General features: G+C 43.9%; 1 protein-coding gene across 2 annotated transcripts in view; it reads right to left on the reverse strand.

Moving 5' to 3' along the window:
• Positions 1 to 15,820, reverse strand: part of Ank3 (ankyrin 3) — a 571,679-nt gene that overhangs the window by 444,840 nt on the left and 111,019 nt on the right. The window contains exon 1 of one of the 2 annotated variants that reach the window (XM_060369391.1): positions 4,125 to 4,954. The exons of the other annotated variant lie outside the window; for it this stretch is intronic. Coding sequence (XP_060225374.1) covers positions 4,125 to 4,187 — 63 coding nt within the window. The 5' untranslated portion in view covers positions 4,188 to 4,954. Of the gene's footprint in view, positions 1 to 4,124; positions 4,955 to 15,820 lie in introns of those variants that run through there. 2 annotated transcript variants of the gene reach the window in all.

The following is a 15,820-nucleotide window of genomic DNA, read 5'->3' on the forward strand; positions in this document are numbered from 1 at the left end:
AACAGCGGGGCATGGTTGCTTGCTCTTGTCACCCTCACGCTGAGGAAGTGAAAACAAGTGGAATTCTGAGTCTCATAGGCCAATAGCTTAACTGGCAAGGCCCAACCTAGTGAAGGGACTGCTCTCCACAAAACAAAGGTGGGGCCCCAGCAAGATGGTTCAGCAAGTAAAGGCACTTGTCATCAGTCCTGAGTCATTAGTCCTAGATGCTACACAGTTGCAGGAGAGAACGAAGTCCCAAAGGTTGTACTCTGGCTTCCAGGTGCGCACAGTGGTGCATGCATGCATACACACTGAAACACACACACACACAGAATCAAAGTCATCATTGTGTCCTGTGACATGCACCTAAGGGTGGAAGCCTGATCATAGACTTCCGTGTGGAGGCTGTTGTGGACTGAATTTTGTCCCATCTACTACCCAGATTTAGACATCAAACTTCTAGTACGCAATGTGACTATACTCTAAGTGGAAATGCAGCTCTCATGGTCATGAGGGGATATCCCAGGACTCATTGGAGGAGCACAGGATGCTAGCCAGGGAGCATAGCACTTACCCTGTGCTGTAAGGAGCAGGGTGAGTGAGTGTCCCCAGTAATCTGCAGGTCAGAAAGATCCTGCCTGAGCTTGCCTGGATGCCCCCCAACCCCCGGCCCTCAGACTTCCAGCTGAGAGAACTGGGAGAAAAGATAATGCCATGGAGGGTATGCTATTTTGTCACATCACCCTGAGCAAGGAAACACAGTCATGAAATGTCATTCTTTGCATTCTCCTTTTGGTGGCTTGCTTCATCTGAGCAGCCTGCTGCTTACTAGGAGGTGGAGAGAGCACTGGCCTGCATTCTCTCCCTCCCCAGGCAAGCCTGAAATCCCACTATGATTTACGTGCTGTCATGCAACCATTCCATATGATCCTGTTGATTATGTCTTTATTTTACTTTCCTCATCTCTCTGGTTGCTATGCCCTTTGATTGTTCTCTCCCCCACACACTGTATCCGGTTAAGAGCAGGAGCAGATGAGCACTCGGGGCTCCTGAACATTAGTAAACTCTTCTTCTGTTTCCAGAATCGGGAGAGATAAAAATCTCTGGGAACAGTACATATGTTTATGAACACACACCCCTTTCAAGGTCAACAGAACATGGGCATTATTAGAAAATAAAAAATTGACTCTTTTATGTCCCCCAAGCAAAATGGAAATAATTGATTAGCTCCATCACACTGGTCTTGCCTTCTCACTATTAAATACACCTCAGGAGACAGTGTAGACCCAATGCCCTAAGCTGGCCGGCTGAGCTGAACACAGCCCACACCAACACAAAGTCCTCACAGCCATTTTGCCATTTACTTTCTATACATGGAAGGATTTAATATAAAATTTGAGGCCAACGTAATCCATACTGGAGTAAGAAGTACTGAAGGGGATTGGGGAGGTTGGTCAATGCCACAAAGAGGTGGGTTAACAGCATGTTCATCTGGGATGTTGCAAGTGGCCACACCCACTACCACTGCAGTGCAGGTCACTTGGGCCACTCAGAAGCCTCTGGAGCGTCTCAAGGAATTAAAAGCCAATCACACACACACACACACACAAAAGAATTTATATATTCCATTTCATTCTCAACCATATAGTTTAAAATAAATACACATTCATTAAAAAATTTAAACGTTTGCTGATTTAAATATTTATGTTACTTTACTTTAAAACCAATAATAAAGTATAATATCTTTGAGTTGGAAAGTATGAGGAGACAAGGTTTCCTAAGTGAAAAGCTATTTGGCTTGTAGGTCTTTTAACATGTCAAATTTGAGATGAACTCAGATTAGTAAGGTGCCAGAGATCATTTCCTTATTAGTGCCAACTTGCATACCAGCCAGAGAGTGATGAGAATCCTAAGATGACCATCCATGTCACTGTGCCTAAGAGAACTGGGACTCTGGCTCTAACATGAATGTGGTGGCAGAAGAGGGGGTGTGCCATTCCAGAGAACCTGCACACCAAGGTGAACTGGGGGATGCAGCAAATAAGGGAAGATCTTCATTTGACCTTCAAGGATGGGTAGGATAACCGAGCCGCTCAATGCTGGGAGGCTTTCTTGGTGGACAAAGACAGGCCTGAAGAAAGGTTTAGCCTAGGGGCTGTGTAAGGCCTCCTCTATAGACAGAACAGGAATGAAGGGGATGAAGGAAAAACATCGGCCTGTGGGCGCAGTCTTTTGAAGGACTCAAGTCTGGTGGTCTGGAATTTGGAGTTTGCTGAGCAGCAACACCGAGTTTAGAAGGCAGTGGGGAAGGTAATGATGGAGGTAAAAATCATCCTTGAAGCAGATGGGACGCTGTGACGAGGAGGGGAAAGCGCTCAAGGCCTCCACACAGAATAATGTAATAGGTTATTTGAGATAAATGAGATAACGCACATTTTTTAAGGTAAAGAAAGAAAAAGAAAGAAAGAAAGAAAGAAAGAAAGAAAGAAAGAAAGAAAGAAAGAAAGAAAGAAAGAAAGAAAAACATCTAAAGCGTCCACATGATTTACAGCCATGCCAAGCTCATTTTCATCTAGATTGTACTGTCAGGGTTCATGTGTCTGTCCGTACTCTCTATGACACGCCACATTCAGAATCATGGTGGAGGCTGTCAGACACTTAAGGCTATAGCTCATAAACATGAGCAGAGCTGACAGTTTTCCTTGAGAACAGCGCCACTCGGCCAGGCATTAAGCAAATCATTTGTGCTGTGCAGCTGCGTCCTGCTCCCTGGGGAAATCACACCAGCACCTTCCTGATACCATCAACCCCCCGTGGAGCCCAGGTCCCAGGAGTGAAGGCTGACTGAAAACCAGTCTGTGCAGCTTCACTCTGTAGGGTGTTGAACCGCTGCCCAAGAATGTTGGCATGGCCCTGAACATGCCTCAGCTGAGCCTGCGGATGGCAGCTCCTTGAAAGTGTATCTCGCTCAAATGAACCTTTTTCAGAAATAGTAAGTAGACCACGAACATTTTCTAAATGCCTGATACAGTCAAGCAGCAGTTGTGATCTTTTAACTCCTCTACTGTACCCTTCCCTGGGCGTCCACTGGCTGGGCGTCCATCACACTGGGGGCAAGCAATCATTTTAAAGAGACATCACCGGATATGCCAGTTCTGGGAATTAAAGCATAAAAAAATCTAAGAATTTGAACTAAGAATTGAAGGCTCAAAAACGTAGCACCCATACTCTTTAACCATCTATGAGCAGCAGTTCTGTTTCAGAGACCTGTTTGTCTTTGTTACAGCCGTATCCAGCCTTTCCTTTGGTGGCACACCCTAAATCCAAGACAGCTGATAAACCATGGTGGGTCAAAAGCAGAGCCCAGAGCCAAGAATTACCCCTCCTCCCCATTTCAAAATGCACTGAAAAGTTCAGGGCACATCTTAAGATGGCACACGCAATTGTGAAAGCCAGAATGAATCTACAGGTTTGCTGCAGTCATCCACTGATTTTTTTTTTGACACTTCCTCAGTTCGTGTGGAAAGCGGAATTAATTTTAATAAACTGAATGGATCCATAATGCACCTGGCTGTCCGGCAGCAAGGCTGAATGCAGACCTAAGGTTTGTCAGCCATAAAATGAATCAATAATTAAAATGGAGTTCACCTCCATGCTGTGATTTTAAAGTCTAACTCCAGGTTTCCTGGAGTTTGCCTAAAATAAGCGCTAAAGCTTAACATCCATACAGTAATAATATTCATTAGTAATTGTACCCTACTGATTAACAAGCATCAGGAAAATTTAAGGGATAGGGGAAACACACCCACTCACATAATTAGGACATGTGTTTACTTAATGTTCCTATGATTGCTATGAGAAAGAACAGCAGCTCGGCAAATCCAAATCAGGACGCTTAACAGCTTAAATGTTTTAGCAATGGACCCCAGTTTGATGTTTGTCTTCAACCCAGAACACACCCATTAACAGAGGAGGGGAAAAAAAAAACCACGAAAAAAAACAAACAAACAAAACCCCAAAAGCATTCTGCTTCTAGCAGCTTCTTTCCAGTCTAAAGGTAATCTTTCAAAAATGCAGCCTCCCAATGATTTCCTCTCCCGGAGCGGAGAACAATGAAAGAACATGTTGATTCTGTCTCTTACCTTTTTCCCTTTCCTCTTCCGATGAGCGGGCTTGGCATTTTTCTCCTTTGGTTCTTCACTCATCTTTCCTTTAGATCAGGTGAGTTGAGACGAGACAGGAGATCACCTTCCGTGTTCCCACATCCAAACCCACGACAAAGAGTCACAGCATAGAGAGCAAAGTCCATTTAGGGAGCTCCCCAGGCAGAGCGGCTGTTTCAAGCCAGCCCCGGCTGCTGTCACAGGCTGCTCAGCTTTGCCTCGGGAAGAAGCCGGGTGTTCTCCACAGCACACCCCTGCTTATTCCTCCGAAGAAAAATCGATATTTCAGCCCTTCATTGTTTTCTTCTTCCTTTCTTTTTCTCTTCTTTTTTAAATTGTATTTTATTGTTTAAATTTTTTTTTTAAGCTTTTTAGCTAGTCATTACCCTGAGATAAGATCTTGACAAGATTTCAGGGCTGGCTTCTCCACGGTGATTCTAGCTTGGAAATGGTGAGAGAGAGGGGAAGAGGGAGGCATATGCGTGTGCGCTGTGCTACACACACACACACACACACACACACACGAATAAGCTAGACTGCTGACGAGTCTCTGAAGCTTTCCCAGTGGCTGGCTCACTGCAGTTTGCAAGCTGAATGTAAACGCTCTCGGAGAGCAGTCCTCCAGAGGACACATGTGTTGAAAGCATTGGGCATACCCAGGAGGCGGCAGTGGGGGTGGTGACAAGAGATCGGGTTACTGGTTTGTGAAAACACACGCGCACACACGTAGACATACAGACGGGCAGGCAGACACACACACACACACACACTCGCTCCCTGATACAAACAAAAAGAGACCTGTTACTACAGGAGAAGACAAAGCTGGATTCTTACTATGGTGAGTTTTTGTTTTTATTTGTTTTTAATTGTAATTAGCAAAAAAAGATTTACAAATTGTCCATCCAAAGCAATGGGCATCTAAGGAAGGACTGATCACACAAAGCCCCTTACTAGGTTACCATGACCATGTCTGAACTTCGGTCTCCTTCCATGAAGGCAGCTCTGGCCGTGGCAGAAGCATCCTGCGCCCCTGGATGACACTGAGGGCGCATGCAGGTCTCTGGCCACGTGACAGCTTCCACGGTGGCCCCAAGCACACGTCAGGCTCACACTCCTGCTCTGCGAGCCACCGAGACTCTGAGAGGTGTCTGGCTGACTTCACACCTACGTGGAAAGTGTCGAGACATCCCACCCATCTGAACGTGGCTGAGTTACTGTAGGGTGTGGTCACTTCAGCATCTTTGGGAAGTGTGCCGGATCCGTGCTTGTTGGGAAAGAATAAAGTTCTGGGTGACACCTGGGGCCACCTCCAAGATGGAAGCAGGAGCCTTGAACAGACAAACAAGCGTAGGCTAGGAAAGGGGGATGGCGTCTGTGCTGAAATGGCCTTCTCTCGCCTATTATTTCAAGCGGGGTTGGATCTCTGTCCAACAGACCTTGACTCTTTAAGCACCAGTCCCCTGAAAGGAGTGAACATGAGAGGGGCCTGAGGTAGCTTCCTCACCGCCATCGAGGTTGCAAGTGCCTAGGTCGGTGACCCACGCAGACCATACACACTGCGGCTCAGCCACTGTCCCGTGGTGTGAGGCTGCACCTTAGCAACACTCAAGAGGTTGGTGCGCTGTGAGGAAGGCTGCGGCCCCGCCCCTCGGTGTGGGGACAGGGGTGGGGAGGTGTTGGAGGGGGGAGTCCCTGCAGCGCTGAGCAGCTGTCGCTCCGCTTCCGCCTCTGTTCCGGAACGTTCTTCCTCTCGCAGCGCAATAAAAGGTAGAAAAATCATAATCCAGTAGGATGAATCCTTCAAGCCCCTCACCGTTTCAGTACTTGCTCATCTTCAGGACAGGGCGCTCGGGGAAATGGCTGTACCCTTCCCTGTGCTGACCAGTGTCTGAGTGCAGTGAGGTGAACCTGGGCCTACTTGTGCTATGCTCTGGGGGAGAAAACATGAACTTAGTGCTTTGTATGAATTCTCCGTAAGTTGAACTGTCCACACAGGCGGTTTCAAATCTGAAACATCCCATTTAAATCTTCCATTCTTCACGAGGCAGAGCCACAGAGATGGCCACACCTGCCTGTCGCCATGGTAGAGTTCCAACATTAAATTTGTTTATTTTATTTTATTTTACTTTTATATCTTGTGTATGAATGTTTATATAAATGTATGTCTGTGTACTACATACACAGGCCAGAAGGGGGCGCCAGGGTGAAGAGGCCAGAAGAGGGCACCAGATCCCTTCAACTAGAGTTATTACAGGTTGTGAGCCGCTGTGTGGGGGCTGGAAATTGAACCCAGGAGAGGGCACCAGAGCCCTTCAACTAGAGTTATTACAGGTTGTGAGCCGCTGTGTGGGGGCTGGAAATTGAACCAGGTCCTCCGGAAGAACAACAGTCAGTATGCTCATAACTGCTGAGCCATCTCTCCAGCCCCACGTTCCAACATTTTATTAAACACCTTCCCTTCCAAGAAAAGCCTTTGCTTATTACTATGTATAGGGTATGAGCTGTGTTAGAGGAATGGAAAGCAGAGGTTTGCCAGGCAGCTAATGAAGTGGTCCACAAACAAGCACCTCGTGCCAGGCTCCCATCTGCACCAATTCTGCAGGATCCCTGAGCAGAGCATTTCCCCAAGAGGGACAACAGTGCAGTCCTCAGGATGAAGTTTTATTTTTTTCTTGTCAGGCTTGCATTAATATCCTATTTTTTTCTGTTATTTGTTGCTTTTTGAAAGGTTTCATAAAAGAGACCTTTGAAAACATTTATTCTAGCATTGCAAAAATGCCTACACTAAGCTGTGTTATCAGGGAATCCTGGCAAAAGGAAACTAACAGCTATATTATCTTATTTTACCTTTTTGTGCAGAGTTGAAAAACATAAATACTTTAATGATCAATTAAGAGAATTCACCTTGATGAGAGTTCTCTTTCTCAATAAACATTTTAAAACTCAAAATAAAATAAGATAAAATAAAATAAAATAATATGAGCCTCAATTTTATTATGCTCACTCAAGGACAAATGTCATGTTTTCTCTTATATAAAGAGGTGAGAGAGAGAGAGAGAATATGTTTGTGAGAAAAACTTTGAGACAGAAAGTATAAGTGTGTGAGAGAGACAATGTGTGTGTGTGAGAGAGAGATAGTATGTGTGTGGGAGAGAGAGATAGTATGTGTGTGTGAGAGAGAGAGAGACAGTGTGTATGTATGAGAGAGTAAGACAGCATATGTGTGAGTGTGTAAGAGAGAAAAGGACACCTTCAGGGAGAGGAAAAAGGGAAGGGATGCTAACAGAATTCTTATAAAATGAAAGCAGAATGCAGGACTATTTGGAGGCTGGAAGGGAACCAGCAAGAGAAGGCAAGGAGACAAGGAGAGGACAGTCAAGTGTGTGTGCGCGTGTGTCTCAATTAAAGCAATAATGACAAACACGTATGACAGTACTCTAATGAAGCCCATCACTTTGTATGTTAACTTACAAAATTATTTTTTAAATATTTTAAAAGTCTGTTTCTATACAAGCATGTAAAAAGATGACTAATTATTAATTATTAAAAGGGACAAAATAAAAGAGACACTAAAGTGTCTGGCTGAGGGCATCGCACAAGAATATGTTTGTAGAAAATGTCAACCACAACATTTTTTAAAATATAAAAATGTACTTAAATTGATGCAAAATTTAGGAAGTTGATGGAAAAGACTTCTTTATTTCAGTACAAACTTCACTGTATTTGTTTATACGCATGATGTTTGTATTGCAAGTTAAAGTTCACTCTGCTAGCAAAATAAATAAATAAATTTAAAAAAAAATCAGAAAGAAAACCCAGGACCTCTTAAGGCAGCATGACAAGGTAAAATTCTACAAGAGTCACTGGGAGGAGGAATCAGCCTTCCTGAAGAAGAACCCACAGATCTGGCTGCATGAGCCTGAAGCTGCCACTGCATACAATCAGATTTGAGAAAACACCCAGTTCTGAGGAGTAAAATGAAATGCGTCAAATTATTTAAGAAATAAAATGTCACCGTTTTAAGTCTTGCTATAGAAAGCGTAGGTGACTTTTTGCACAATTCAGGTCCTTTCTCTGGAACTGGATGTGTGCCAAGCATTTTAAAAGGAAAAAAAAAATTAGCTGGGTGTAGTGGAGCACGCCTTTAATCCCAGCACTCAGGAGGCAGGGGCAGGTGGATCTCTGTGAGTTCTACAGAGTGAGTTCCAAGACAGCCAGAGCTACATAGTGAGATCCCGTCTCAAAACAAAAACAAAAACACAAAAACAAAACAAACGAAAAAAAAAAACTGAAACAAAACAACAACAACAATAATAGCAACAACATCGCCAAATGTCTGTGAAGCTCTTGAGTTGGAGGCTGGGCTGGTGAACAACACAGTCTCTCTCATGATTTTCTCCCTGACAATGAAAAACACACTGTCACTGCCTAAGACCAAATTTCAATTAAAGGATGAAGAATTAAAACAACTTTACTCTTGATGAACAGGGAGCTTACTAGGTCTTGCACACCCTCACATCAGTTCACCTGTGCTCGTGAAACAAGCAGTCACGTACGGGGTGAGGGATTTCCTATCGCCAGAGGCCTATTTTAAATCACAACTGTTCTGAGTGAAAAGGGTAACTTGATTGAACTAAAAACAGTCTACAGGTGATTACATATTCTACAAACGTTAAATGTTAACTACTTTCCAATGGCAATCTCTTTCTTTTTCTTCCCCCTCCCAGATTAGAAAATTCCCCAGCTCTTCGAGGAGTTAAATATAACCCAGGAAAATACTTCAAGCTACGTGCAATGAAATTATCCACCTGGAAACAAGGCTTTAGACATTCATGGGGCAGGAAAGGCCATCCTCGAGGAAGGCTGCTTACGGTCTGCACCGATTAAAGACCCGGCCATCAGGTATTTGATATCAATCTGAGACGGTTCTATTTTTAAATGAAATAACTCGCATAAGAGGACACTGGCCGGGTCAGCCCTCCTGGAAGCCGGTCTATTTTTAAAATGAAAGTCGCTTGCTGTGGGGAAAGCTTGGGCAGGGTTATCAGCAAACAGAGATCTTAAACTTATCTTCCATATAAAATTCTACTGGAAACTCTATAACTCAGTAGATTCTTAGCCAAGGCTAAAGTACAAAGAAACAAACAAACAAACAAAAAAATGCGAAGAAATAACTTTCTTACTGCAATTCGGGAGACATGCCCATATGGTTAAACTGATTTTATTTCTCAGACTAGGCCACTGTTGATTTCTGCTGCTGGCGGGTGAATTAACACAGTTGCTAAATCTTGGAAATGACATGCTTTGACACTCTTCATTACTCCTTGACATTAAAAATTCCTGTGAACTTCAAGACGAAACTCCAGAGAAGCGGTTTTCCTGGAATCCCTGGAATCTGACCTCTGACCTTCTGAGGTCACCCGGCCAGTTTCTTGCAGAGCTGGGGCCTAGGAACGGTTCCATGCACCTGCTCTCCTCCACACCAGAATCTCCCAGAGCTTAAACTCAAACCACAATGAGATTTGAGATGGCAGCTACAGGTTAAACAAGCTGGGCCTCCCTATGCATGATTTTTCTCTCTCTCCCCCTCCCTTCTTTATTGTATTTTTGAGACAAGGTTTCACACAGTACAGGCCTTGAACTTGCTATATAGCCCAGGATAGCTGAACAGAATCCTCCTGTCTCTGTGTCCTGATTGCTGGGACTGCAGGCTTGAGCCACCACAACCAGCTTGTGCAAGGGGTAGGGAACAAACTCAGGGCTTGATGTGTTGGAGGCCGGCTCTCTACCAACTAGGCCACATCCTCCGTAACCTCATCTTTCTACAACCCCCATCCTCACCCCCAAGGTTTCCTTCAAGTTAGAAAAAAATAACTTATAGGATGGTTCTTTGGGTACACCTGATGGACTCTTCTCTGTGGGGTTTTGGCATTTACATCAGCCACATTGTGTGAAGGCCAAAAGAGAAGAAAAGAGAGAGAGAGACAGAGAGAGACAGACACAGAGAGAGAGAGAAAGAGAAAGAGGAAGACAGAGAACGTGACAGGAAATACAGGTAGCCACTGTACAGTCAAAGCATCTATTTTTCATCTTTAACTTACAAGCTCAGGTGATCTCTGCCACAACTACTGTTTATCCCACTGGGCAGGATATAAGACCACTACCCAAATTTCTGGACCAGACTGAAGCAAGCTTTTTATTAAATACTGGTCAGGTTCATGGATACTAGGTCCGTACCCAGGATTCCCAGAGTACGGTGCTAAATTACATTTGTCAGGGGCTTAGAAAGGCAAAAGCCACAAGGCTAAGTACTTCCCACCTTCGCCTAATCAGGAGCAAGCACATACCCTGATGTACTTTATGCCTGCGTACCTCCTCAAGCACATCCTGTGCAATTGGGACATCTTGGCTTATTTACAGAGGTGAAAACACTGGGCTTGTCATGCTCCGTGAACAGCTCCTATTATTCCAGGAAGTGATCTGTCCTTGGGCCTTACAGGTTAGAGGCTTTTTTTTTTTTTCACAGACCATACAGTCTATGTCAGAGACAACCCCAACTCCCCTTGCCAGGGAAACCACATGAACGCTGAGCTGCCCATCTGACACATCTGTATGGGGGGCCTAGGTCCAGTCTATGATTGGTCCTTGGTTGGTGTTTCAGTCTCTGTAGGCCCCCCCTGGGCCCTGGTTATTTGGCTCTGTTGGTCTTTTTGCGGAGCTCCTGACAATGTCTGTCTATCCTTTCTCCCACTTTTCCGCAAGACTCCCTATGCTCGCATGGGGCTGTGAGTCTTTTCATCTGTTTTGATCCACTGCTGGGTAGAGCCTCTCAGAGGACAGCTCTGCTGGGCTCCTATCTTGTTCCCTCTTTTCAGCCGCTTTCACGGTCTATTCTATTTCTCCTTCTTCGTGGGATTTAAGCATCCTCCCTTGGGTCCTCCTTGTCTTCTTTGGGTCTGTGAGTTGTAGTATATCTACTCTGTACTATATGGCTAACGCCTCCTTGTAAGTGACTTCAGATCTCTTAAGTGCAGTAATTTAAACTTAAAACAACATTAAGCATCACACCCCCACTACGCTCCCTTCCCCTAGCTGCCTAGCACTTCAGCAGGTAAGCTGGGACCCTTGTTCGGCAGGCAACAGTAAAAACAGGTAAATACCAAAACCAACAAAGTCACATAGCATCTGGTCTGCTGTCGTGTGTAGTGCCGACAGTTGGGGAAATACACTCTCTGCCTTTGAAGTTCTTGGTTCTTCTTATCACTGCGAAATGACACATTGATATTTGCAGAGCTACTTGGTGTGCCTGAAGATTCAGGCAGGTACAGGTACGCCTTGAAAGAATGAGTCCAGCTCATTGTCTGAGACATCCATGCTTTGTGATATACCCAACAACCGTCTACACTGCATACACTGCAGTTTTTTAAACCCAGCTTCACTGTAAGCAATGCTCTCTCTCTCTCTCTCTCTTTCTCTCTCTCAAATGAAGGTTTCGCCATCCCTGCTCCATTTCTAACTGTGCTGGGAGCTACAGGCAGGTGCGTAGCAGGACTTTCCTGTTTTGCTGAGCGTCCCTTCTTTTCCGATTATTCAGCCTTGTGCCCATTAAAATCTAATGATATAATCAATGTGGATTAGTAAAACAGGGAGAGACAGGATGTTCAAAGAGGCTAGCTAGTAAGTGGGCGGTCTGCTTTCTGCTTACTTCCTCTGCTGAACCTCTACCAGTATGGTTTTCTGAGCAGGGTAATTTTCTTTCACTAGACGAACAATTCTCTATAGAGGCCAGTGATATTGGCAGGACTTTTCATGATGAGGGACTAATGAGTCATTCCTTTGATCTTTCCCAAATCCCGGTGTTTTACTTAACAACAATAGGGATCCTAAATGATTTTAGAAAGAACTGCAGAGACCTGTTCTGAAGGCAGCGTCTTGTTTGTCAAAACATCCTGACAAGGCCAATAGGAAAATGAACGGGAACTGTGGCTGCTTCTACTTGGCCCACACCCAAGTGAGATGAGTATAGGATCCAGCTCAGGTTTCCTTTTGTTGCAATGAGCAGCTTTCATGAAAATTAGAACGCTACAGCTCTACCATGGTCCAAAGGAGCAGTTCTTGACTGTCCACATTCCAGCTAACATATTGTTTCTGATGCCCCTATTCTTACAGCTACCAAAATAAAAGAGACTGGGGAAGAAATTAAGCCTTTAAAACCAACTTGAACCATATTTCATGGAATCTTACATCCCTCCACCCAAGTTGGCAAGAGTGCAATTAAGACTTCCATGCCATGACCTGAATATCTGTTACCTAGTATTTGTCGCTGTTTTGGAATGCCTTCCTTCATCCTTAGACTGGTTACAGTTGGGTCAAGGACCATGACAATGCTGAAGATAGATGATGTCACAATCAAAATAAACATATATTGAATTGCCTGGGAACCTGCCAGCAGAGACTGAGGGAGAAGCAAACCAGTGAAGCATGCAGGCAAATGTCAGCTCTTCACTCCCCTTTCTCTCATCCAAGCCCAATCTCCCAGTCTTACACCGATCAGAATGGCCAATATCAATAAAGCACATGACGGCTCATGCTGGTGAGGACATGGAGTAAGGGGGTACTTGGCCATTGCTGTTGGGACTGCAAGCTCTCACAGCCGCTATATAAAGAAGTGTGCCATTGCCCCAGGAACACGGGAACCAATCTACCTCGAGATCCAGCTATACCACTCTTGGGCATATACCCAAAGGACACTTCATCCTACTAAAAAGACACATGTTTATCCATGTTCATTGCTGCTGTATTCAAAATAGCCAGAAATTGGAAACAACCTAGAGGTCCCACAACAGATCAATAGATAAAGAAAATGTGGTATATTTACACAATGGTGTATTATTCAACCATTAAAAACATGAAATTTGCAGGTACATGGACAGGACTAGAAAAGAAAGCATCCTAAATGAGGTAATCCAAGCCCAGAAAGACAAATATGGAATATATTAGTTTATATATAGAAAGTAGGTGTTGAGTCAATGGTAAGCAAGCTACAATCTATAGAATCCCTGAGGTTAGGCAGAGAGTAAGGGACTAAGGAAGACAGACAGCTGTCCCTAGAAAAGGGAATTAGAAGAGGTATTTATGGACAGAAGGTGGGGATTGGAATAGGAGGACCAAGTAGAGATGAGGAAGGGAAGGGATGAGGGAGTGACTACAGAATAGACATCTAAAATCAATGGCTATTTGAGGAGTAGTGGAAAGGGAATGAGAGAGTAAATACAGGGATAGACATCTAAAATCAATGGCTATTTGAGGGGTAGTATGGGAGAGTCCTAAAATATATACATATACGAAGGCTATCTAAATAAAATTGCCAAATGATAGGAGAGGCATAGCCCCCAAAAGGACATCTCTTGTAATCAAATGAAGCTTCTGGTACCAGGATCAGGATCGGCTTACATGGAATTGTGGTGTTAGTCGAAGGGGTCTCATAGGAATCCCCGAACGATTCAAGCTGTTACCAAGACTATAGTTTTCTCTCCGCCATCTGACAGCAAGACCCTGTTGCTGAAGGTAACATCTACATACCTCCTTGAACATGGAGAAGTAGAGCCAGTGCCTACATGGAGCTTTCACCCTTACATACTAGCATCTTTGGTACAGGAAGGTACTCTGCACATGAACAAAGGAAAAAGGTAAACACCAACCGAGGTACAAACTCTTCCATCTGCAATAGTGTCCTGAATGCAAGCTATGCTACTGTTTTCGTGGAACAAGGCTTGAAGGAGTAACCAACCGATATGTGATTTGATGTCAGGCCCACTCCAACAGATGGAACCCACGCCTGACTCTGCTTGAGTGACCAAGAAGCTGAAACTAGATAGCCCAGGGACCATACGAAAATCTAACACTACTGTTCTGCTAGAAGAACACAGCAATAAAATGACTCCCAGCAACATTCTGCTTTACTCACAGATCAGAGCCTGAATCAGATATCATCAGGGATGCTTCTTCCTGCAACAGATGGACACAAATATGGAGGCCCGCAGCCAAGACTTTAGGCAGCTAGTGAGGGACCTTGGAACACTCAGCCTGAAATGGGAAGCCTCCATCAAATCTCTCCTCACAGTTCAGGGAACGCTGCAGAAGAGGAGGCAAAAAGAGGCTAAGAGCCAGAGGGGAGGGAGGACACCAAAGAAACAAGGTCATTTAAATCAACAGGATCAATGCACATATGAACTCACAGAAAGAGAGGCAGCATGCTTAGGGCCTCATGGGTGTGTACCAGATAGGGTCCTATAGCTAAAAGTCAACACACATGCCTATCCCTAACCCAGAAGCTATCTTTAGTTGATTAACCACTGGCAAAGGAAAAATTAGTTTTCTTCAAGGGAGGCTCACTAGGAAAACAAAATTCTCTTAAGGGTAGGCCGCATGCCCAGTAGAAGCTGGCCAAAAGAAAAGGAACTCGGTGAATCTTTGGAGGTTCTTTGTCTTATAATGTTGTGTCAGGGCTCTCTTCTCTCTGTGTCTCTTTCTTTTTTTTTCCTCCCTCTCTCTGTGTATCTCTCTCTCTCTCATACTGTTTTACCCTATAGGTCCATGTGTATATATTTTGGCTTTCAGTTTTGTATCTTTATGGTTTTCCTGAGTGTTTGAACAGGTGGATATCTGTGTCTAAATCTGTTTCTTGTGCCTTCCCTTGGGGTCTTTTCCTTTTATTTATTTATTTTTGTCCTATTCTGATGTGTTAGTTTCTACATTATATTATGTTATGTTACATTGTGTTACATTATATTATTACATTCCCTTAGAAGCCTGTTTGTTTTATAATAAGACACAGAAATGGGCTGGATTTAGATAGAAGAGGAAAGGAGGAAGAACTAGGAAGAGTAGAGGGAGGGAGAACTGTAATCATGATATATTATACAAGCAAAAGAAATCCATTTAAAAAAAGAAAAAATAAGCATACATTGAAAATAAAGCTGTTGCCATAACTTTATAATTATGACTTCCAAATGATATAATTAATAATTACATAAACTCTGTTGGATGAGTCTGTGCCTAGCTTGGATCTTAGCATCATCTTGAATCACAGTGTTCAATGTGGCAACACTGTCATGTTAGGACAGGTTTGGTGACAGGTGGGTCAGTTGCCTAACCACTCTCACGACTTCATTCCAGATTGTCCACGCCAACCTTCAATCTCCTTCCACTGAACTTTCTCCTTTAACTTTTAAAAGTTTTTTTTTGTTGTTTTTTTTTTGGTCACTGAACATACATCTTAAGATCATGCTTCTCCTTTGCATTACCCAAATGACTTCATGCATCTGAAACAATTATCATTTTAATGTGTATATGTGAGTGTGAGTACACGCACCACATGAATGCAGTACCTGCAGAGGCCAGAAGAGGGCATAGGATCTCCGGTGGGGGTTGTCTTTGAGTCACATCATGTGGGTGCTGGGACCCAAACCCAGGTTCTCTGTAAACACAAATGCTTTTAACTGCTGAACCATCCTAGTAGCCCCTTAATACTGAGTCTTTACAGACAAATATGCCTCTAAGTTTAGATGGTTTATAAATTTAAGATATGGTAAGGTGAGTGTGTGGTTGAGACTATAAAACAGAGAACTAAAGGACACAGACCCCGCCCTACATCAGAACAAAGAAGGACCAAG

The sequence above is a fragment of the Meriones unguiculatus genome, chromosome 16, assembly GCF_030254825.1.
Source record: "Meriones unguiculatus strain TT.TT164.6M chromosome 16, Bangor_MerUng_6.1, whole genome shotgun sequence".
Lineage (NCBI taxonomy): Eukaryota > Metazoa > Chordata > Mammalia > Rodentia > Muridae > Meriones > Meriones unguiculatus.